The 26,591-nt window shown below is 35.9% G+C and overlaps 1 protein-coding gene across 1 annotated transcript in view; it reads right to left on the reverse strand.

Moving 5' to 3' along the window:
- Positions 1 to 601: 601 nt before the first annotated feature.
- RASSF9 (Ras association domain family member 9) overlaps positions 602 to 26,591 on the reverse strand; it is a 33,728-nt gene continuing 7,738 nt past the window's right edge. The window contains exon 3 of the mRNA XM_004602713.3: positions 602 to 2,071. Within this exon, the coding sequence (XP_004602770.2) occupies positions 811 to 2,071 (1,261 nt within the window). The 3' untranslated portion in view covers positions 602 to 810. The remainder of the gene's footprint in view (positions 2,072 to 26,591) is intronic.

The raw sequence follows: 26,591 nt of genomic DNA on the forward strand, positions 1-26,591 counted from the left end.
ACTGAAAGAATGGACCTGCAAGGGCCATTACCTTGCTCTGAAGATTTGCTTTGTCAGTGCTTAGAAAAGTGGTTCAGCAGGAGAGGACAGGCTCCCATATGTAAGGCTTTGGTTTTTATCTCTGGCAAGACACAAATGCACCCACACACAAAAAGAATTCCATTGTCAGAGAAAACCTATGATGCATAACTCATAATAAGTTTAGTTTTTTTCAGAAGAATTTCAATTTTATGTAACGATACCCTATCTTCACTCATACCTACTTATGATTCTGCCCTTATTTATGCATTTTCCAAGAACAGACTTGGCTGCCTCTAATCACTTAGGCCTAAAGAGGTAAAAGGGTTCAGAAAATGACAGAGTTGATGAATTTTATGAATTAAAAGGACCGATATTTGAATTGCTATAGATACAATAGTGTAGCTATCATGTAATTTCAGACTTGGAAAAATTGCAACAATAGACTTGACAAAAGAGATATTACAGCATGTTTTAATTTTACTTTTTTGTGTGTACGTTTCAAGATACTGATTTTATCACATGACAAATTCATTTAAAGTTTGTATAAGTTATTTGCTATACTCCTTCATGCTGTGGGCACTGCGTTCCTAATAAATATTTTCACCACTTAAACTGCTAATATTTAGATCACAGTGAAAGCTCTAATCAAAAACCAACTTATACATGTCTATGTTTTATTAACTACTGAGTCTTTTTTCTTTTCTCCAGCATGGAGTATTTAAAAAAGAAAGCATCCTATTAAATTAAACAAACTAAACATTACAGTAGGTCAGCAAGAAGCCATGCAAGTTATGTTGACAAGAGCACCACATCTCCTGCATTTATCTCTGAGTCCTGACTGTGGTTAGAGCTGATGCCGGTATCTGAGTCTGTGTCATTTGTGTACATGTGAAATACTCTTTGAGTAAAGGGAGCAACTTCTTCACTGCTGTTGGAAGCCTCTGATTCCTTCCTCTGATTTTCTTTTACCTGGCACCCATCTTTGTTGCTAATATGAAAAGAACTGAATTCCTTGGCCAGAAGTTCATATTCTTTTGCTTTCATCTGAAGCAATGAGTCACTGTATTTAATCTCTTTCTGGATGCCACTCAAGTGAGAATGGATTTTTAAGCCAGCTTTCATGCTTTTCTCCAAATCATCCTTAACACTTTCTAGGTTAGAGTCTTCAAGTTCACTTGCAGCTGCCCCTTTTTCATCTTCATTTATTTCCATACAAACACTTTGTACCTCTTTTTCTATTTCAGCGGAGAGCTTGTCAATGAGCATCCTGTAATATGTGAGTCTTTCTTCTAGCTGTGAAATCCCATCACTCTCACTCAGCTCCTCAGGAATCTGGTTTTCCTCAGAAGGCAAGTCTAGCTTTTGCTCAACTTCACTAAAACTGGGCATTAAGTAGGCATCCTGGACATAATTTTCCCCATCATTTTCTACACGATCAAGATGGAACTTCGCTTCACACTTTTCAATTTCCAGATCCAGCTCTCTCATCCTCTTAACTTGCTGATGAATGGTATGGTCTTGGGAGATAATCAGGTGAACTAATGTTTCCATACTATCTCGGTCCTGGGAAGCTGTGTCCTGCTTAATTTTAGCCAGTTTCCGGAAAGTTTTTCTGACTATTCTCTTTTGTTTATCTGGTGGCAATGTCTTCATATAATTTGCTGGGCTGAGTTCCCACGACTTTTCTGTATTTTGCACCAGTTTGGCTTCTGCTGTTCTCCACAAAGGAACTGGAAGAAAAGCATCTGCTTTCACCAAAACAAACTGCATATTACACTGCTCATCACCCCATGCCTTCCAAAGCTTCAGGATTCTAGTTAGTGGAGGAAGAGCACGTTCTGATCCTCTCCACTTTTCTATGATGCAGTAATCACTGGGCTTCCCTAGAAGAAACCGCTTCTCTCCGAATGTAGTCTCATGTTCCTCAAGCAAAGCCTTAATGACATCAGCAGAGGTGGTGCGTTTAGTTAACCCACAGACAATCTTTTCTTCTTGGCAAACCCAAACCACAATTTCCTTCTCTTCTGAATCCATCTCCTTAGTTGGGGATCTGAAAGAAAAACAAAGTACATTATATCTCTGTCATCACCTATGTTAACTTAAGAAAAAGATTTAACTTTAATACCATCACTAGATTTATCTTTAGTGAGAGATGCATTTTGAAGTGGAAATTATGCAATAATCAGTTATATTGCAAGAATAGAAAGAACACTTTAAACTATGGAAATATTTTACTTTTATGTTTGAATATAAATAAAAATATGAATAAAATAGGAATGTAAAATATGAATATAAAATGTGTTTGAATAGCAAAATGAATTTTTACCAGGAGGCAGTGCTGAAGGAAGACCTCTAGAAGGACTGGACAGAAGTGCAGTTCATAAAGTATGTTACAGGAACAGAAATAACATGAATGTTATCGGAAACATGGTCATGAAGATAGGAGTTGTTGTTGGTAAAAAGGAGAGGTAAAGGGGCTGGAGTGATAGCACAGCGGGTATAGCACATGCAACAGACCCAGGTTTGATTGCCAGCATCCCATATGGCTCTTACCCTCCTCTCCCTGCCCCCTCCCCCCCTCGCCAAGAACTGCCAGAAGTAATTCTTGAGTGCAGAGCCAGAAGCAACCCCTCTGCATGGCCGGGTGTCCAGGTATGACCCAAAAATTTAAAAAAAAAATTTAAAAAAGAGAGGTCAAATCATAAACAATTAGATGATGAAGTTTAACAGAGGAACAATGTTAGCAGAATTAGAGGAGATATTTAGCTTTTGTTCCAGTGTAATGATAGTGAACTGAGAAGCTTTAAGCAGAAGAAGGAATATCAGGTAAGAATTTGAATATGAGGCAAGAATGTGATAATAATTCCCTTTGTAAAACGGATGCATTATTATGGAAACACAATTCTCAAGGGAAAAAAATGACAGAAAAAAATGTCAGTAATTAACATGATTTCTGGGCCACACTGAACAGAGAAATTTTTTGTGATCGTATTTTTATGGTTACTATAAATCAAGTTGACTTTTTCCCATAATACCTCTTTAAAAATGCTATGAATCATATGCCATAAATTCAATCTATTATAATTTATGGAGACATAAGTGATTATCTTGTTGGATATATTCAGTTAAAAATCATGAAACACAGAGTTTAACTTTATAAAGACTTCATAAAGCACATTCCAAAGACATTTTCCCTAGCTTCTAGGATCTGAGTACACAGAAGTGAAAGATTCTTATGTTTTAGTAGCAATGGTAGTTAATTTTTAGTATAATTTTTATTGTAAATGACTTCAACCCTGATTGTCCTGAGGTCATAAAGTGCCTTCTAAGGTTAAAAGAACAAATCACTGCTATCAAAGAGCATAAAAGATTAGCCTTAGTTCCTAGTATTCCCAATATTTAAATATTCAACTGTACTAAGTAAAATTTTATCAACTGTTATTCAAAAATTTTGGTTTAGTTCTCACAATTTTATTTAAAACAATTTTACAATGACTCAGTTATGAAAAATGAGAAATGTGAAATTTTGAAATAAATATATTCATAATTCACCAATTTCTCATTCTTAAAATAAAACATGGGTCAGGATTTAGAATAAAACAATTATTTTTCACATTGATCAGTACAGAATTAACATGCAAAACATTTTTAACAAAGTTTTTGCAGGCAACTTCTAACTACTCGTTACTTAGTAACTTTTAAAAAAGTAAATCATACTCAATATGTTTATTATACATTGAATAATAATTAGCTTCAATATTACCTTTTAAAAAATAATAACTAAAAGGGATTTTTTTTTTTTGGTTTTTGGGTCACACCCGGAGATGCACAGGGGTTACTCCTGGCTCTTCACTCAGGAATTACCCCTGGCAGTGCTCAGGGGACCATATGGGATGCTGGGATTAGAACCCGGGTCGGCTGCGTACAAGGCAAACGCCCTACCCGCTGTGCTATCGCTCCAGCCCCGGGATTTAATAGTAATTATATTTATCAAATTCATGAAATGATCTTATATATTATGCTAAATCTAAAGACACTTTTGCTTTGTACTTTTTAAATGTTTCTAATCTACTGCATACAAAAGTATTGATAAAGATAGTAACTAATGTTAGAACAGAAAAATTATTGCTATAAAGCCTTGATTTATATTATTTTTTCATTTATGTACATTTCTATAAGGTAATTCATAACAATATAGGTTTTCTGTTTTGTTTTGTTTGGGGGTCCATACCCAAAGGTGCTCAAGATTTATTCCTGGCTCTGTGCTCAGGCATCACTCTGATGAGGATTGGGGAGCCATAAGGAGGACAGGATTGAACCTGGGTTGAAACAAGCAAGACAAAGACCCTACCTCTTATACTATCCCTCCAACCCTTTTCTTTCTCTCCTTCCATCTCTCACTCCTCTCATCTTTCCTTCCTGCTTATCTGCCTTCCCCTACATATTATCTATCTATGCCTCTGTTATTATCCCTCTATAGTAGCTTCCATGGACTTTTCCCTGTTCTACTGTCTGGCATAGAAACATTGGTTTTAGACCTGTGGCTAAGGAAGGTGCATGAACATTCTTCAGTCCTACATACCAGACAAAAAGAAAATAAAGAAGCAAAGACAATGACTTTGTATAGTTGTGTAATGATGAAGATGATGATGATGCACATGAAATTATGCAGTACTTTTATGATTTTTTTGTCATGAAATCTTTCTTGAAGGATCACATGTTTATATTCAGTGACTTAGAGTCTGCTAGCTTCCATCTGACATAAATATGTAACACTAATGGTCACAATGCACAGTCAGAAAAGAACTTATTTTCACATTACATAAGAGAAAACGATGAAATTTTATTAATAGTCTCAGAGTCTGACTAGTTCCAAGCCTTCTTTTTAAAAAGTCTGCCTAAAATGTTCTAGGTCATTTTAATTGAGACCTATTTTCCTAGGTCAGGTATTTCTAAATATTTGAGTCATTTTTAAAACCATAATCAAAACAAATAATTTAAAAAAATTCAGCCACTTGACTGAACATGTTTAAGAGTAATAAGCATTCATGACTGAACTTTGGTCATAAATCTTCCATATCATGTATAATCTTCATCATACTTAAATTCCACTTTGTGAAAGGCTTAAGTTGTTGAAATCTACTGACATTCTATTCATTCATCTGACAAGCATTTGCTAAAACACCTCATCTGGAGATTTGCACTGTCATGGAAATGTGGATGAAATAAAGAGATACAAGGGAAACAGTGCTGGCATGAGAAGGAAACACTCTTCCCCTTTTTTGAAATGTTTTAATATTCAATTCACAATTTATGTTTCAGGCACATTTTTTTAAATTAATTTATTTTTTAATTAGTGAGTCACAGGGAGGGTACAGTTACAGATTCACACATTTTTGTGCTTGTTTTTCCCTCATGCAATATTTAAGAGCCCATCCTTCCACCAGTGTCCATTCTCCACCACCCATGAACCCAGTATCCCTCCCAACCCCCAGTCCCATCCCTCACACCCCACCCCGCCTCTGTAGTGGGGCATTCCAATTTGATATCTCTCTTTCCTTTTGGGTGTTGTGGTTCCAAATAGGGGTATTGAGTGGTCATCCTGTTCAGTCTCTAGTCTACTTTCAGCACGCATCTCCCTTCCCATGCAGGATCTCCAATCACATATTACTTGGTGTTCCCCTCTCTATTTGGGATGACTTTCCCCCAGTGTGAGAGCTCAGCTTCCAAGCTATGGAGCCAACCTCCTGGCAGGCACATGTTTTTGATGTGCCACACCAATCACCCATGTGCAAATATCCTCCACCTCTATCACTAGGTCCCTTTTCTTCTGCCCCTCCCTTCCTTTTTTTTTCATCTTTCCCCTTAATGCTAAGTTCCCCTTAATGCTAAGTTCCTTTGCTTTTTTTTTTTTGAGGGGTGTGGTGGAAGAGAAAGTTTGGGGCCACATTTAACAGTTCTCAGGAGTGACTTTTGTCTGCTTGATTGAGGGTTGCACCTTGTGGTACTTGGAGAATGACTTGGTAATAGGAACTGAACTGAGGTTAGCCACATACCAGGCAAATGCCTAAAATTTCCCTGGTCCCAGTGCTAAAATTCTTACTACGTCAGTGGTTCTCAATAGCTAATGAGTATAGCCAATGTTTCATAAAATAGTATAGAAAGGGTATCATATACTTATTCTTCAAAATTAAAGCTGCTAAGAATTTTTTTTTAATTTAACTACTTAGAAATAATGTTTTTTTCACTTGGTCACATACCCATGCGAACATATGATTGAATATACAACTTGACAATGAAAATAGGGCTAAAATGTTCCCTTCCCAAGGACTGAAAATTTGCTATTTAGTAAAATGTAGAGCATATTTATCCATGTATACAACAAATACTTAACCGTACAAAGATAAAATTGCTTTGTCATATAATATAACAGATACTTTTTACCTAAATATTGAGATACAGAATTGAGAAATGTAACCTTCAACCTTAATGCAATAAGGTGCCATTTCAAAATAAAAATACATACAATCATTACATGTCTGAGTGTTTGTTTTATTTCACCTTGCTTTTGTATATGTTTATTGAGGGTAGAAGCTAAAGAAATGTAATAACTAACTAGAGACCACACTATTGTCATTAAAAAACTAAAAAAAATCAGTCTAAATTTAAATAAATTCCTATATCTCAATAATTTAATAATTCATCTTTAATTTCTTTCTTCTCCTTACCTTCTTATCTTTAGTTTTGTTTGTTTTGTTTTGTTTTGTTTGGGGGCCACACCCAGTGGTGCTTAGGACTTATTCTTACTGGTACTCTGTGGACTATATTTGGTGCCAAGGTTTTAGCCAGAATTGGTCACATGCAAGACATGTGTTTTATCCACTATACTATCTCTTACTGTATTTTGTAATTTTTTTTTGTTTTTGCTTTTTGGGTCACACCCAGTGATGCTCAGGGGTTATTTCTGGCTTTGCACTCAAAAATCACTTCTGACAGTGCTCAGTGGACCACATGGGATGCTGGGAATCGAACCCAGGTGGGCCACGTGCAAGGCAAATGCCCTACCCGTTGTGCTATTGCTCTAGCCCCTGTATTTTGTATTTTTATCTCAGTGTTTTAGTTTCAATAATAAACAATATCCTCGGAGCCTTCTCCTACCTCTGTGCTCCAGGTTCACTCCTGTAGGTGTTCAAGGGTCATCTGGTGCCAGGAAGTTTACCTGGGTTGACCACATGCAAGGCATGAATTCCAACCCCAGTTTGGCCATATATTTTATTTATATCTTAGTGTTTTAAGTTCAATAATAAACAATTTCATCATCAATGTGATTGACGTTGCTTTGATTGATATATATTTCAGCTCCCAATGCTTTGCCCTTGTTTATGCAATAATCAAGAACAAATTAATTTTTTTCCTGTGCATTGGAAATATGTCCATTGTTACTATATTTGACTAAACTTCTTTTATTTTAGGTGTTTCTTGTCTTGCAACATCTTTGATTTTAAGAACTCTCATTTTACAAATAAGGAAACTGTGATAATGAGAGTGTACCTATTGTCTGAAATTGCACAGCTAGATAATGAAAGTGTTTCTGCTAACTTTGTCTTTAAGGAGCTATTGAGATTATGCTCCAGAATCTAAATTTTTTATTAATTCCTAAAAATAAATTACAATAACCATTGTGGTTGATAACCATTTCCCAATTTATAAACTGGTAACACATCAAAATTAATTTTAAATAGTTACCTGAAACTAAATACATTCTCCTTGTAAAATTTCACATGGAGTAAAGAAAACTTCTGGTTTGAGTGTTTTTATATAAAAGATATATTTTCCTTTTATCAGTTTATTCTTTCATTTGAACATACAGTATAATGAAAAGTATGGAGACTGACTCATGTACTTAAGTCTGCATATGAAGTAGTAGAGGCAAAAAATTTGAGAACAGATAGTAGGATTAATGTGGAATGTGAATGGGATTAATTCAAACATCTAAAATTACAAGAATTGTTCATCCCTTGAAAGAAGCAACCGATAGATGATTTCTAATAAGGTTTATATAGGAACATGTCAGGCTCGTCCTATGTCATAATTTTGAATTTTGATAAATGTATTTTTCTGTTTACATACACCCTTCACTTACTCCTATTTTTCACAGGTTGCTACAAAAATCAAATAACATATACACATATATGGGGGGAGCTACATTGCCTATAATATTACTATACTTGTTTTATTCAGAAACACTCGGGAGCTTTCCACTGCTGCACCAGCATGATCCCAGAGGCCAACTGAACTACTTTGAACACCAGCGGCTCGCAGAAATGCCTCTAGACTGTGAACTGAGCCACTGCCCCACGCGGCGCCAGGGGGGGAGGGTTTATATCTCTCAACCCTTCCTTTCCGGGCACAGCATGGCGATCACCGCATTTTGAGCACAAAATGGAGGTACCAGCCAGCTGCTGCAGGACGTGCAGGAGATTCCAGGGGGTGGGGGAGGACAGGGGTACTGGCCCTGCCCTCTGCTGAGATTTAAGCTCAGCAGCCACACGTGTGTGGCCTTTCCTCTGCTGCCCGAGCATGATCCCAGAGGCCAACTAAACTACTTTGGACACCAGCAGCTCGAAGAAATGCCTCTAGACTGTGAACTGAGCCACTGCCCCATGCAGCTCTGGGGGGCGGGGGTAGGGTTTCTCTTTCCAGGCTTTTCCATCTTATCAGCACCACAAAAGGGAAGTAAAAGCTTGCAGTGATGCAATTTCTGGCAGAATTTCCCCTGGACTTCATACAGAAATCCAAAACCTAATATCTCTTAATTGTCAGCAATGTGAAACGGTTCCTTTTTAGCAGGTCTGACTTTGGAGGGAAACTCCAAACAATGATAATGAGTTTTTTGTTGAAATATTGAAGGTAATCAAAGTAGCAGCCATGTCTCCAGACTGTGAACTAAGCCATAGCCCCATGCCGGCTGAGGAGAGGAAATATCCTTCTTTCTCAGGTTTTTTTCCCTTTTCGAGGAGAAGGTGGCGTCCGCCATATTTTGAGGAAAATTAAGCAGGCACAAACTTGGTGGTGCAGGAAGGAGAAAAAAAAAGAGTTATGTACTTGGAACAGCGGAACTTCATATCTCTTCATTCTCAGCAATGGAAAACTATCAAATGCTTCCTTGGCAGTAGGGCTGTCTGTTTTGGGGGGAAACTCCAACAACAACAGTGAGTTTTGTGTTGAAATACGGAATGTAATCAAGGTAAAGAGAAAATGAAGTCAAATTTATCAGTGATGCAGGCGGGGGTGGGAGGGTGGGGGATGGGAGGTATACTGAGATTTTTGGTGGTGGAATATGGGCACTGGTGGAGGGATGGGTGTTTGAGTATTGTATAACTGAGACATAAGCCTGAGAACTTTGTAACTTTCCACATGGTGATTCAATAAAATAAATAACATAAAAAAGAAACACTCTGGAATTTAAAACTACACCAAAATCAACATTTTTCAAATTGGCATAAAGCAACTCATGAATATGTAGCTTTCATTGCCTGTAGTTATTGAATGGAAATAGGTGCTAATAGTCTATATTTTATGAACTTTGGAGTTAAAATACTGTCACAGTATCTTTTTTTCAATGCAGTTGAATGCAGGCAAAAAGCTTTCTGGGGCCAGAGCTAGTAGAAGGGGCAGGGCATTTGCCTTGCACACTGCAGACCAGTTTAGATCCTCTGCATTCACTGAGTACAGCAAAGAGCCGGGAGTAAAAGTGGAGCATCACATTGCCGAGTGTAACCCAAAAGGCTTAAAAAAAGAAGAAGAAAGAAAAGAAAGGGATGACTGCATGCAAGTAAGTACTGTAATATCTCTCCACCCCTCTCATAATTTCTTTTACATAACACAACTAATTCCCTTCAAAAATTTGGTTAAACCTGAGAACTTTAATACCCCATTTATTTTTTACCACAATACAACTACAAACTTCAAAGTCACAGCAAAGAGCATAACCAAAATTAACACAATATAAATTATTCATTAATTTGTGTCACAAGAAATAAGTACTAGAATATTTATCCCTTGACTGTATAATTTCAGCAGTGCCTGGCAAGCTACCCGTGGCATACTCGATATGCCAAAAACAGTAACAACGACGGTTCTCATTTCCCTGATCCTGAAAGAGCCCCCAATACACCATCAGGCTACACTAGCACGTGATAGGGACAAATGGAGACATTACTGGCACCCGCTTGAACAAATTGATGAAAAATGGGATGGCAGTGACAGTGATATAGTGATTGTACAATTTACTATATATGGTACTAGTATTTTAAAACTGTCAGCAAATTACATTGGACAACGAAAAGTTCTACAGTGCAAGGTTCAAAATTATAGCTTTTAAATACCAGAGGTGATCATAGGAATGGGAGCTACAAAACAAGAAGAAACTTAATTTCAGTTACCTCAAGCAGAATATAATTCATAGTATATAAATAATACAATTTGTGAATGAATAAGAATTGCAAAGAACTAACTTGCAAAATTAAGCTCTACACAAGAAGTACCAAATTGGCATTTATTAACCCAGATCTACAGCAATTATGAACTTAAGGAGTCAAGAATGTCATACACCAATGGAAACAAACCCTGAGGTATTGACAATAAATTAAACAACTGAAACTTGTGGGACAGTGTCATGAATAGTTAGGGAAGCCTTGCAATGATAGAATGATGTTAATTTCCAATAGTTGAAGGCTGTATCAATTGTGAATTGGTATTCTGGTGATAAGTGTGATGCAACAGAACTCTCAGAAGAAAATAATAGTATTACTGCTCTTGTAAACCATTATTCCTCAAAAATATATCATTTCTTTCTGTAAATGCTGTAAAACATCAATTTGATTTCAGATTTAAATTGCATGCACGGCTATTTTCAAACCAAATTTCTTTCAAATTGAAAAGCACCTTTTCCCAACGACCAATATCATCTCAGTACAACCATATTTCTCTAAAGAATTTTTAACTTTCCCTTTACTATATAAGATAAACTTTAATATGTTTTAATTTCATTTGGTTGACTGTTGTTTGAGATTAGGCGAGATATAGCATGAAAAAATTTAGTGACAGGCCAAAATAAAATAAATCCTTAGATGTCTTTAAAAATTATATTTCAACCCAGTCTAAATTAAACTGAAAATTATATATTTTGGATTGAAATATTTGGGGATGATGAAAATAATTTTATACTTTCAATATTCATATGTCAGTGAGAATATAGTTTTAGCAATTATGAATAAATGTTGAAGACAAAAAGATAAAGATGCGATGACTTTGATGTTCAGGAACTTGTTATATACATAGGGAAAAAAAGAATACACTTAGTGAACTAGATTTAGACACATTTAAGACCACCTTGAACATTATTGGAAAATAGGAGATACATTTCTACAAATGTACTACCAAATTAACAGAGTGAAACAAACTTAATATTTAAGAAATAACTAGAAGGCAAAGAAGCTAACCTCAAAGTCTTCATTCTCAACTTTTATAATACCTGTAGAACCCAATATTAAGTAAAAAAAAAGTCTTACCGAAGTTATTTTGGGACTCATGCTACTTTGAGGAGAATTTAAGATTATGTTACAGGAAAAATACGTGAGGGGCAGTCAGCTACTGATAAAATTGTAAGGCAATTAGGGAAACAGTGGGCTGTGTGAAAATCTACAGTGGATAATAATAGAACCCATTTATGAATACTTAGTATATTAGAGGCATTGTTCCAAGTGTTTTATACATATGACCTCACTGAAGTTTCATCATAACCTTATCAGATAGGACCTATTTAAATGCACTTAGTAGATAAGAAAACACAAAAAAGATTAAAAAAAAATGTTCAGCTTTTCAGCTGCCCTACGAGCTCGACCCCGGCGGCAACTGAGCCACTATGGACACGAGCAGCTCCCGGAGAGGTCCCCAAACTGGGATGGGAACCCCTGGCCCATTCGCCACCAGCGGGGTAGGGCTTCCTCTCTCAAATCTTCCTTATTGGGCGCAGCAAGGCAACAGCCGGTTTTAGAACACAGAATTCAGGTACCAACCAGATGTCCAAGTAATCCCAGAGGGCGGGTTTGCTAGTCCTGCCCTTTACCGATATTTAAGAACAGCGCCACGCGGGCCCGGCCTTTTCAGCTGCCCTACGAGCTCGACCCCGGCGGCAACTGAGCCACTATGGACATGAGCAGCTCCCGGAGAGGCCACCAGACTGGGATGGGAGCCCCTGGCCCATTCGCCGCCAGCGGGGCAGGGTTTTTCTCTACAGGCTTCTCCATATGAGCACCACAAAAGGAAAGTAAAAGCTTGCAGGGATGCAAATACTGGCAGAATTTTCCTTGGACTTCATAGAAAAAAAAAAAAAACACAGCGCAGCCGCGTGACCTATTTTATCTTTATTGTCAGCAATGTGAAAGGTTCCTTTTTAGCAGGTCTGACTGTGGGGGTTAACTCCAAACAATGATACTGAGTTTTTTTGTTGAAATATTGAAGGTAATCAAAGTAGCAACCATTTCTCTAGACTGTAAACTAAAACATAGCCCCACGCTGGTTGACGAGAGGAAATATCCTCCTTTTTCGGTTCTTTTCCCTTTTCTGGGAGAAACGTGGTGTGGCGTCCACCATATTATGAGGTCTATGAAGCAGGCACGAACTTAGAGGCGCAGGAATTGGGGGGGGGATTAAAATTTAAAAATATTATGTACTTGGAACAGTGGGACACTTGGGGAGTCTCGGGCCAATACCAGAGCATGCTCTGCCGAGATTCGACCCCGGATGGCCACACTCTTGTGCAGCCACGTTGCTGCAGATCAACCAGAATCCGGAGGAACTACTTTTGGTTCCAGAAACTGCTTGCAGCCATGTCTCTAGACTGTGAACTAAGCTATAGCCCCATGCTGGCCGAGGTCAGGAAATATCTCTTTTTCTCATCGGGTGGTGTGGTGTCAGCCGTAATATGAAGACTGTTTATTAAGCAGGCATGAACTTGGTGGCGCGGGAAGGAGGGGGGAAAAAATTCTATGTACTTGACAGTGGAACTTCATATCTCTCCAGTCTCAGCAATGGAAAACTAATTATCAAATGCTTCATTGGCAGTAGGGCTGACTTTCTTGGGGGTAAACTCCAACAATAGTGAGTTTTGTGTTGAATTATGGAAAGTAATCAAGGTAAAGAGAAAATGAAGTGAAATTTATCAATTACGCAGGCGGGGGTGGGGGTGGGGGGTGGGTGTTGGGAGGTAGACTGGGGTCTTTGGTGGTGGAATATGGGCACGGGTGAAGGGACAGGTGTCTGAGTATTGTATAACCGAGACATAACTCTGAGAACTTAGTAACTTTCCACATGGTGATTCAATAAAATAAATTTAAAAAAATGTTCAGTAGTACCCTAGTCTAATAAGTAGGAAAAAGCAGGTTTCAATAGATGAGCTATAATTGAATCAGATCATTGCTCAACCCTAATATAATGATCAGTGTAGATTGATAGGTTTTCCCTCTTACAACAAGACACTGGTCCTTACATTGTTTATCAGTGTAATACAAAATTATTGAATCAGTTGGGAATCTTGGGGTTGTCATTTCACATACTCCAAATTATTTTAACTGCTTAAGAAGTAATTGTAAAATATTTTGTAGTCCTATGGTACATTCATGGAAAAAATTTGAATTACATATTCAATTTGCATGTTAAACAATTTTAAAAATTGGTTCCAACTTTACCTCTCCAAGAAGTAAAGTCTACACATTCTTTTAGCACTGTGAAACACTAAAAAATGTATAAGGTAGTAAAACATAAGGAATTAGGTATGCACATAGGTTCGATTACTATTTTTTCCTATACTAAGAAAATAATATTTTTCAAATGTTAAAATATACTTAACAATTTTTATTATATGTATCCCAAACTTAGCAAAACAGTTCAGATAAAATTGTAAATTATCCTAATTCCTACAACTACTAATATTTGAATAACTCCACTACCACATTCTTCTAAATTATTAGAAATTATGAATTATTTTACAAGTAATATTAACAATGACAACATTGAATGGGTCTTCAGCATGTGCAAGACCTTATTATAAAGGGTCTTATTAGCTTTAATTAACTTTATATTTTTTAATCCCAGACCAGGTAATTTAGTTATTCCCATTTATGAATAGGTAAAGAATTTTCTTGGAGGCAAACAGATCAATAGTTTGCAAGCAGCAAACCTGAATTTTAACCTGGAACAACATGGTCCTCCTGACTGGCATGGGTACAACTTTAGAGGTCCCCAAGAATGGCTGACATGAGACTAGAGGCTCCTCAATACTGCAAGGGTGGTCCAGGTCATCCCTTCACCTCAGCTCTGGTGCAGCAACACATCCTTGACCCTTGAATTTAACTTCAGGCCTCGTTGACTGAAAATCACGAGCTTAGGCTCTCAGATTCCTGAGTACCTTTTGGGATGCCCCTTTTCTCACCCTCTCCCAACCTTGCCCCTGCCACACTCTGCCAAAAAGAATAAATAAATAAACCCTCTATTTTGTTGTAGCTCCTGTTGTTGCTGCTGCTTGTGTCTGGGGGTCATGTCTTATTAATTGTTAATAATTAAATAATTGAACTTTTCCCTATGGCATTGATATTCTGGTATCCTATTTTGTTGCATAGATGAAGTGTTGCTAAATTTTAAATTCACTAGAGAAGTTTTTAAGTATAATAATCATTTTCCCCTGGATTGGATCAATAGCACAGTGGGTAGGGCATTTGCTTTGCATGCGGTCGACTCAGGTTCAATTCCTCCATCCCTCTCAGAGAGCCAAGCAAGCTACCAAGAGTATCCCGCCCACAAGGCAGAGCCTGGCAAGCTCCCTGTGGCATATCTGGTATGCCAAAAACACTAACAAGAAGTCTCACAATGGAGACATTACTGGTGCCCGCTTGAGCAAATCAATGAACAACGGGATGACAGTGATACAGTGAATAATCACTTCAGTGTTCGGGATCCCAATTACAGAGTTTATAATACATATTAAATAAGACAATTAAGTAAATTTCCTAAGCCAGTAGTGAAAATATATATAGAATTTTGCACTTGTCTAGTCTAGTTCTCTGGTGCGCTACAAAGACAAAAAAAAAAAAAAGGAAGAGAGCAATGTGGTTATAGGAAAATCACTGGAAACAGCTGAGTTTTTCTTTGTAAACATCTGCACATTATGTATATTTTTAAATGAGCAAAACTAAATGCCACAACTTGTTTGGGTAACTAAAACGGAAAAAGAAAAGATAGCTGGTTCTGTTATATTTCTATATGTATTTAGACTTGTCAGTTCAGCAGTCAATTGTGACAAGTCAGTATTTTTATGGTCAAATATATTGGGAAAACATCTGGCTAACATAGGACTGGCAAATTATAGGCACTTGTCATGTCCAGCCCTATTTGTTTCAGTATAGCCCAAGAATCAAGAGGGATTTTTACATTTTTCTTTTTAAATCAAAAGCAGGATAATTCTTTCATGACATACAACTTATATGATTCAAATTTAGGTTCCATCAAGTTTTATTGAAACACGGTCATGCTTTCTTGCTTGCACATTCTCTGTGGCTTTTCCCTGCTGGTAATAGCTAAATTCAGTAGTTGAGAAAGATCTTATGCTCACAAGTCCTCTGTTCACTCTCAAAAAAGCATGGTAGTACTTTTGTCCCATTGTTCATCGATTTGTTCTAGTGGACACCAGTAACAACTCCATTGTGAGACTTACTGTTACTGTTTTTGGCATATAGAATTTGCCACGGGTAGCTTTCCAGACACTGCCGTGCGGGCGGGACACTCTCAGTAGTTTACCAGTCTCTCCGAGAGGGACGGAGGAATTGAATCCAGGTCAGCTGTGTGCAAGGCAAATGCCCTTCCCTCTGTACTATTGCTCCAGTCCCCTCTCAAAATAAATAAATAAATAAAAAGTCTAGCTATTGCATGTGTGAAGCCCTAGGGTCAAGCCCCAGTAATGCACGGCCTGTCTGAATAAGCCCTACAGGTACAGTCCTAGTGAACAGCCAATGCTGGTTGAGCATCACTTAAGTAGCCCTGGTACCCCTCGCTGCTGAGAATGGTGGCCATGAACACACTCTAAGAGTGTTAGTAAGTTAATGATAAAGTATGTCATCCTACAAAGAAGGAAAAAAATTTAACATACAGTATAACCTGAAACTTATTTAACCATGCCATGATCAATCACCAAATCTACAAATTTCAGGAAATACATGCAATGCTCAGATTGACTTATTTTCCTTCCTAGAGAAGATAAAACATCATTTTTCTCAAAAGAAGGTGGGAGAATTATAATTCTATAAAACATGCTAATGCCTTCTCATAAAAGACATCGTAAAATTTAAAAGAATACACATCAAATAATAACCTGGGAGAGAAGTGTAATGCACCTTTAAGGCCTAGAGAACTCCCTATGACTTTGTTTGTTTCTGTTAGGGAGTCACAAGAGTAGTATTTAGGGATCATTCCTGGCAGTGGGTAGGAGACTGAAGAAGTATGTGGTGCCAGGTATCAAACCCAGACAGAACTGTGCAAGGCAAACTCCCTTCTTTCTCTGTTATCTTTCTGGCCCAATTTATAGCTCATATAACATAAAGAGAATAGTTAGATGTTTTCCTACTTATTCATTATTCCTCTAAAACTTACACCAAAATTTTAAACCTATTCTGTTTTGGCTATTTTAAAAAAAAATAATAATCCTGGGAAAAGTTGAACACAAATATGCAACTGCTGAGATTCAGCACAGATTATCTTAAACTGGCACCTTTGCATGGTGAATATTTTAGACAATAGTTTAGCAGAAACAGGAAGGTTACTTGGATCTTCCATGATACTTCTCTCCTGAAACAGGACATAAAACACTCAAGTGAGAAGACCATCCCATTCATATTTAAAAAAAAAACAAACTCAGTTCTGAAGACAAAGACTGAGAAGAATCCGAACAGATGACCTTGCTAAATTTGTCCTAGTTTTGACACTTAACTCATATTAAATCTCCTATATTTCTCCATGACAATTCACATTTGATCAAAGTCAGATTTTAAAATACTTGTATGATTCTTTAGTTTCTGTCACATAACACCCACACCTGAACCTTAGTGATGGCATTAATGAGTTCTATATAGAGAGGCTTTTGGCAGGTTCTGCAAATTAATAATGAGTCAATAAAAATGGGCAGAAAAAGGACAACAGCATGAATCAAAATCATTCTGAAAATTAATAATATAGATGCATGCAAATATCTTTACATTTCCATATCGGGGAACGATTAACTTTGTGCTATCTTATGCTGGTTTAATTTTCGTGTGTGTAGTAATTGAAGACAGTCATGTAAGGGAAGAAAATCCTCAGACATTTCATAACCTTAGGGTAGCTATAGTACATAATTCCCTTAAGCAGAGAAAGGGGAAGGGAATGTGTAAAGAATGTGTACTGGAGACTTACTGGGGTTAAGTAAACTAAGCTCATAGTTCAGATTCCGGAAATAGATTATTATCAAAATGTAAATATTTAACAACTAGTATTTACCAGATAAAATGGTGAGAAAATAGCCAATCTCATTAAAAACTCTGGAGCTGATTTCCTAGTGTTACCTGTGCCTGGTAAATATCTCAAATTTCCTTATTGATTTCTACTTTGTAGAGAAACGTTTCATAACAATCAAGTGTAAGTATATTTACTAAAGGAACATTACCGCGCCTGAATATTTTGTTTAATAATAGCTGTAGTTATGTCAATTATTAGCATTACTTACCCATTTGGCAGCTAAGTCCATAATTGGTTTTGCTCTCTTAGTGAAAGATATTTCCTAATAATGGTGATTTTAAGCTTGTGCCTGCCTGTAGCCACCTACTCTGCCCTGCCTAATGCATTCTGAGGTACAATGGCATGTTTGAATGGCACTCAGACTCGCTAAGAATTTTAATATGTAGTAGAATAGTTGACATCTCTGGTTTCCATTTCCTACACATATGCTATAGCTATAATAAGGTGTGACTTCCACTTGGGAGTTTCATATACGGTAATAAGATCTTCACATGCCACAGATACATTACTTAAAAAGCAACAACAAAATGATTTTTAGAACTGAGAACATACCAGAGCTTGTCATGCTAACTTTCTATAGGAGATACTTGTAAATACTCATAACAGGAAAAGAGTAACCAGCCATAACTAAAGTAGGGTATTTCTACTTTCTTTCCCAACATTTTAAACACTTTAGTGTGCTCTGAATTTCACTGGCTTTGCCTCTCCTTGGAATCTGCTTCATACTTTATCCCCTCTTGGCTTTGTTTCATAGTCTAGCCTTACCAGATCCTTCCTACTATCCTATCACACTATAACAACCATGCTCTGACCACATAGTCACCTCCACTATATTTTCTTCACAAAGTCAAACAGGAATCACAGTCATTCTATCTACCCAAGAACTGTCAATGAACTATCAAGGACCATTTGATACCTTCCATCCTCACCTTCATGCACGGGCACCTTTCATAGGTTTACCAGAGTTCTCCGATCTGGAAAGGCCAGTATCTGTGACTGGAACAGATCTTACTTGGCCTCTTAGTAACTTTATATGCTGTGAACTTTCTCTCTTATAGGATACTATCTTTACCTTTCTAGGTACACTTCAGCCCTTTCAGGACTTCCTTCCTCTGCATATTCAATAAATGTAGGGGTCCAGTCAGGGTGGCCGAAATTCTCGAGAGAATGAATTTCTTCCTCTGAGAAGAACTTGCGATGGCCAACTGCGTGTTGAAACCATGCTGTACAGAGGTTGCAGGTTGCAGAATCCAGACTTCAAGAAGTCTGGCACACTCTATTTATTTGTCTTAGCCTGCTGGTCTGAGACTGCGTTTGATGATAGACTAGATGGAAACAGGACACTGCCCTCACAACTGACCATCTGAGCCTAGACTTCAGCCTGCAAGAAAGCCCAATGAAACCACAGTTGAGCCACAATTGGCTCACTGACTCATGACAAATCAAATTATTCTTTTCTACCCCCTTGTTTTAGCATATTTTATTATGCAGTAATGATAACCAATGCAACCGGATACACAGGCTATTACCTGTGTATATATATGTGTATATATATATATATATATTATAGTACTTTATACATTCTTACAGGTAAACAACTTCATCAATCAATGATACAGAATTATTTGACATCATTTCCTTATAAAATAATAACTTTTAGTTCCGTGATTGTTCCAGTTATTTATGTCTTGATGAAGTTATTATTCAAGGAAACTATGTTAAATGTCGTTTCACTTAAAGTGGCAGTTTTCAACAACCTATCAATGACATTAGATGAGGACATATTGTTGTTTATAAATTGAATTATTAGCCTTCGGGTTCTACACTCAGGTTCCTCCCACTCTTATTTTTCCATTTTTAGTTCATTTTTTTATTTGGACAAGACAAAGGTATATCAGACTTGAGCCACCAGCACTATTTCAGGTCCCATATATTTATTGCAGGTTCCATATATTTATTTATCCCATATATTTATTGGCCAAATGTATGTTACCCTTGGAAGTTAATGATGTTGGGGAAACTGGTTGGTCAAATGTAAAAATGAGAACTCAGATGCTATTCTCATACCATACACAAAATTCATTTAAAATAGATGGTATCAGAATTGACTCTATAAAGCACAGTGAGAAAAATGTAGGCCAGTTCTTGCATCAAATCTAGAGGCATCTTCAGTGATTTAACATCATTGATCATGCAAATGAGATTGCAACAAATTAAGAAGATCTGCACTGCAAAAAAAAAAAAAAAAATTGACCAGGATCTAAAGATACCTCACAGACAGGGAAGAACATATTTACACACCACTCTTTTGATAACAGTTCACCTCTCTTCTAATGAAGTTTCAATATTTAATATAAAAGAAATATTTGTAAATATAAACAAATAAAAAATAGAAGAGATGAAGTTAAGGAAAATTTTTTTTAGCTAGCTGGGGTGGCAATAAATCTTGTTTATGAAAAAGATACTTTGTTGGAATATAATCAAGTCAATTTAATTACATATTGCTATGAGTCTTTACATATATTGATAATACTTGTACTTGTAATGTTATGTCTCCCTAAAACTAAAATACTAATTGAGTGACCTATTACACCACAAAAATTTTTTAACTCCTGATGTTAATGATATATCTACACTCCAAATCTAGATTTCATAAACTTTCTTTTCATTTCAATATGCACTCAAATATTTTTTTATAAAATAATAAGCCAAATGAATGTAGTCTTTAAATGAAATAAATTTGAATCCAATGATAACCACTTTTGCAAGTAATTTGAACCAAAGATAATGATTAAAGTATCACTAAAAGGATGGCAGCTGAATTCTTTATAGAGATTGAGTGGGTTTAACACAGGCTTAGTCAGCTCTGATGGGGAACCTGTATACTCTACCTTCAAAGTTTCATTCCAGGTGCAGTGTGTTCCATATTAATCAGTCCCAGAGGTTGTCAAAAAAGGTGAGAGTAGGTTGGATGAAAGGCTTCTTTCACAGTTCTATCTCAGGTGCAATGTATCCAAACACCAGGTGTTGTTTGAAGGTGGAATATTTGGAAACATTTAAATAACATCTTGATTTTTTTCCTTTCCTCTTATCTGGCCCCTTTCAAAAATTATTTCTGTCAATCTTCCTCTTTATTATGATTGATATATAATTACAGTACCAATTATGCAGACCCCAAATGGCCGTTATCAAAAATACCATGGGAACATCCTAATACTTTCAATTTTGAATTTCTATAAATTCTGACTTCATAGAGAATCACAAATGTGTCTTCCTTTATATATGTGATTTCAAATTCTCCCTTAAATGTTCCACTCAGTTTCTTCCTCTACTTACTTCAATGTTTCACATACATTTACTACAGACTAGTCTTCATGGTATATAAAAGTTATGTAATATTCTTGCTCATAGTCCATTAATTCCTCCTACTCTCCCCCAAACAAAGGATAAATAAAATCGGCTTAGCCTTTCACAAACTACATTGTTGCCATCATGACAAATATTTTGCTCATTCTCTTGTTTCTTCTACATCTGCAATGTTTCTTTTTTCTCACAAGTGTTTTTAAGTCATGTTTCTCCTTTTAGGACTGAGTTCAATGACTGTGCTATAAAATTCAGTACCTGCTCTCTCTTCACCTAATGTAACACCCTCCTATATCTTTTGTCCTGAGTTGATTACAACAATATACTACAGAACACTTTTACTTTGTTTAATAAGCATTTGTAACTTAACAAGGCCATGGCAAAAACATAAACTTACCACAAACTTTTAATCTCCAGTTATTCAGTATTTCTTCTACAAATGTCTCCATTTCTACAGTTGGAACCACTATTTGCATTTACTAGGTCCTAAAGCTTTAAAAACTTTCTTTATTTGGTTTCTTCTTCTGCTGAACATTAGAAAACCAATTAAGTTCTAGTTCCAACATGCATTCCTTTTGTCACTTCACATTTTTTATTATGACAAATTTTGGCTTGGCTTTCAAAATGAATGTTCTGCTTCTACTCAGTACTATTTCAACTACTTCTTCGTATCATAGCTAGGTAACATAATATCAAAAATACATAAATAAAATTATGTAATTCCCCTGCTTGATGATCTTATGAGGGGTTCCCTTAGATTTAAAGAACAATGAAGATCTGTGCCTGAAGAGATAGGACAAGAGAAAAAGTCACGTGCCTTGCATACAATCTGCCTGAGTTCAATCGCAAGCACCACATATAGTGTCCTGAGTATAATTAGGAGTGATTCCTGACCATAGTGCCAGAAGTAAGTACTGAGTACAGCTACATGTTGCTCATGACTCAAAAATAAAGCAATAATAATCTTATAATTCACAATATCTGACATTTCTTAACTATTTACTGTATATGCAACTGTTTCATTGAGTGCCCAATGGTACAAAACTCTATTCAGACAAAGCTGAAGTTATTATATAGCCTTCTCAGGGGAACCTCCATCATGTTTTAATAGAATCTCTCAAAGCATATAGGTAAATGCAAGGTCTTACATGCACAACTCAAACTAGCTATCCTCTGCTTCATCTTTAAAGTATTTAGAGAGCTGTGTTCTTCCTCATTAAAAGTTCTGCTAGTAGTTCCTAAATTCCTTAACCATAACTTAAGGGAATTTCAATGAGTTTGAAAGATGTCATAGTAAATGAGTAACATTAAAGTACCAAAATATGTTAATGGTGACTATAACACATATTAATCTTTGGTTGAGAACAATAAGCATACATTGTACAGCATAACAATACGCCTCAGACATTTCAACTGCTATTAATTATCCACTAAGTTAATGAGCATGAAGTTGAAGTACAGCTACTGTCTGTACTAATTAAGTCAAAATTTAAAAGTCACAAATAGAATAATTCACTTCTATGAGCAGAAAAATATGTTGTTACGGTTTCTATAGTAAACTATTGTAGACTTAAAATATCAAGTGTTAATACATAAACACATACTTATTTTTCTACTATAAAATACTGCTTTCAATCAAGCCATTCAAGATTATGGATTCTTGCCATAGTCCTGCATGATTCCTGATTCTTTTATTTGGTTACCCTGAGTCAGTATAAGGTTTTGTGTGATTCAGCCCCTTCCTACATCTTTCTGTATATCTTATTGTATTCTCTGCTCTTGTCCAAGCCTGTCACCTAACTGTGGGAGTTTAATAAACACTATGTCAATACAATGATGCTTCTCTTGTTTTTCTTTAACTCCATTTACTCCACTCATACACTTGTATTTGGAGGCCATCAAAAATATTTTTTAAGAACCTACTCACTGAAAAATTACCTTCTTACATCCCCATAGATTATGCTCTCATATCTGTTTTATTATAGTTTTATTTATCATATACAAGATAGTTCTCATGAAAGAATAATTTTTTAATGTACTTGCATGACATATGTGAATACAGACATTTTTTTCTCAGGGAATTCAATCTCTAGGAGTAAGATCATGTATATGAATATCTAATACAGTAAAAAATACAGAGTTTACAAGTACTGGTGAAATAAGCTTAAAGGATATTCATAACATCCATAGCCTGTATTACTATATGTAGAGATGTGTTTAACGAATTATAAACATTCAGCAATATTTAGACCTTATATCTTAAACAAATAGTAATATTTCATAAATATAAATAAGTACATCTGACATTACTGTTTTTGGCATATCAAATACACCACAGGTAGCTTGCCAGCCTCTCTGCCCTGTGGGTGGGATACTCTCGGTAGCTTGTCAGACTCTCTGAGAGGGGCGGAGGAATTGAACCCAAGTCAGCTGCATGCAAAGCAAACACCCTACCTGCTGTGCTATCGCTTAGATATTACTGGTGCCCGCTCGAGCAAATAGATGAACAATATGATGACAGTGCTACATTTGACATTAATCACACATACAAAGGGTTAATTTTTCTTGGAATCTTTTTGAGAGTGTATCATGATTTATGAAAAACAAAATTATAAAAAACAAAATTATAAAAATTCAAATAGTTTTACATGTTTATCTTGTGAAATTAATCAAGCTGTACAAATGAAAAAAATTATTGACACTTGAGGATAAAGGAATGGTAAGAAATTGAGCATGAATGGGAGATGAACTGGTTCAAAATCTCCTTATAATACTAAGATGACTGTCACTGTCACTGTCATCCTGTTGCTCACTGATTTGCTCGAGCGGGCACCAGTAATGTCTCCATTGTGAGACTTGCTGTTACTGTTTTTGGTATATCAAATATGTCACAGGTAGCTTGCCAGGCTCTACCGTGCGGGCAAGAAACTCTCGGTAGCTTGCCGGGCTCTCCCAGAGGGGCGGAGGAATCGAACCCAGGTTGGTTGTGTGCAAGGCAAACACCCTACCTGCTGCGCTATTGCTCCAGCCCACTAAAATGACTAAAATAATTAAATTAAGTCTTTTTCTTTTCAGTTTTTGGCCACTCCCAGTGATGTGTAAAGCCTACAGCTTGGTGCCAACGTGTCAGTCCTAGAAGTCCTCTGGGAACCATGAAGTTCAGGCAAAACCAGAGATAATCCAAGATTCCCTGCCTGCAAAGCCTTCTTTCTTGTCTATTGTGCTATCTTTCTAGTTCTGCATGCTTTATTTTGTCAAAACTATATGAAAATTATTAGGAGATATGTAAATTATTCTATGTTATACATGAAAAATTACAATTAGTCTCATAATTTGACTCAAACATGGCATAAGATTAAACTAGAAACTGTCAGAATTCAAATATTTTCAAAGATACAAGGATATTTTTTGTTTTTACAACACTGTACTCATATTCTATAATTTGCAATCTACCTCCTTGTATCTAGGTAGGAGGAAAAAATAGTGGTGAAATGAAGTTGACTTCGAAACCCAAATAATAAACCATGTTAAAGTATTAAAAACTTATATACACTTCAGCATTCTGCATCTATTAGATTTGAATAAGTAGAAAGCATTTTTTGAACATTTATAATATCCTAGCATTGTGCTTTTCTATAAAACCACATCTAGTTAAAATAGTTCATAATTTAACATTAACTCTATTTTAGAGATGAGAATATGTATCCCAAAGTACTAGGCCATGAAGAGTAACGGTTTGGAGCATGGCTTTCTGCCACTTATTAACTATTGCAGTGTCCTATGACACAGCTCCTTTATACTAGCATACAAAAATAATGGTATATTCTTCAGATCATGAAGCAAATCACTTACAGCAGTATTTCTACTTAGTATCATAAGACATGTTTTTAAAAGTAATGTAATGCAAAAGGACTGTCTCTTTGGATGACTTCCAAAGTCTCAGAATGTCCTTATAATTTTTAAAAATTAATAATAATTTCGTGTTTTTCATATAAAGATCAGTTCCCATTCTTCTGTTGTTAAAAAAATTGGTTATTGCATACTATTGTCATTGCTGTTGTCATACTGGAAATTATTCATTCGTGTTATACAATTAATAATGTCTAAAAGTTCATATGGTAAAGAATCAAAAATTCTAAATGATATTTTTCTGCATACTTCTGATAGTTTCCCTGTGTTTCATAAACTGTAACAGAATTGCAATTAAGCAAAAAAATATATTTATGTTCAAAAAGCAAGCAAGTATTTGCCAATAACACTTTCCTCTTACCTAAAAAAAAAGGAGGACATGCTCCATATCTAGTTATCTATTTGTGGGGTTTATTGAAGCCATCCAACATTATTTGCCAAATCTCTCATATATATATGTTTCTGGTATATCTAATATGCCACAGGTAGCATCTCTCATATACATATGAAAGATTTGGCAAATATATATGTTTATATTTATATTTGGCAAATATATACATAGTTGTGTTCAAAGGACAAGAAAGGAAGAACATCCTTACTGAAGAAAGAGGTGTCCTGCTTCTTTGTTTTCCCTTTGAAGCCCAATTGAGAAAAAAAAAAGCATGAAGTACATGGTAAACAGACACTATTTGAAAGCAAGAAATGTTTGAGTCCAGGAATAGAGATGATAATAGGTCACTTGGTTTTGTGGATTTGTTCAATAAACTACCTATGCACGTATTTAACACAAAATACTCTACACACTAATGCAAATATTGTATGGGCTTGGATATATTTGAAGAATGTATGTTGCACCAATTTATTTAATAACAAATATTTATTGAGTACCAACTTGCTGATTATCTAGGAACAAAGAAGATCAGTACTGCTTTTATAGTGCTTAAGTCTAGTAAGAATTTTTATAGATATATTACCTTATCTATTAAAACAGAATATTCTAACTTGATGGCATAAACCTTGGAGGATGATTTTGTTGCTTTTCAGCATATTTAATATCCATTGATTATTTGCATTCTTGAAATATGATACTTCTTACTGTTTGAGTTAATAAAGTCTTGGTAATATGTTACTCTAAAAATATAAAATACATTTTTCTTATTTATATTAGTGATTGTTTTAAACTATGATGACCAGATATGAAAATTTAGGACAGGCTCCACATGGGTGGAATCACAATTTAGTAAAAGAAAAGTAAATGATTGACTTTTAAGAACTCAATGTTGTGTGTGTAATGTGTATTGTGCCAAAAAGTTGTCATTAAAAATTCCTTAATACATTAAAATGTATTAGAACACAGAAGTGTGTTGAGCTTTTTACTTCCATATACAAAGTATAAGTAACTTATTGACTAACTTTAGGAAGCAAACACTGTAACACTTATTGACTAACTTTAGGAAGCAGACACTATAGAGATAAGATAGATGCTTTGTCAAGGACTGCTTTGAACAAATACATTATCAGTGGAATGTGTTAGCTCTACCAGGCATATATTCAAAACATGTGTATTTTGTTTTCTTTTTTTTTAATTAAATCACCATGAGATATACAGCTACAAATTTTTCATTACTGGGGTTCAGTCATACAATACCTGTCCATTCAGCAGTGGACATTTTTTACCACCAATGTCCCCAGTT

This window comes from Sorex araneus, chromosome 10 (genome assembly GCF_027595985.1).
Source record: "Sorex araneus isolate mSorAra2 chromosome 10, mSorAra2.pri, whole genome shotgun sequence".
Classification (NCBI taxonomy): Eukaryota; Metazoa; Chordata; class Mammalia; order Eulipotyphla; family Soricidae; genus Sorex; species Sorex araneus.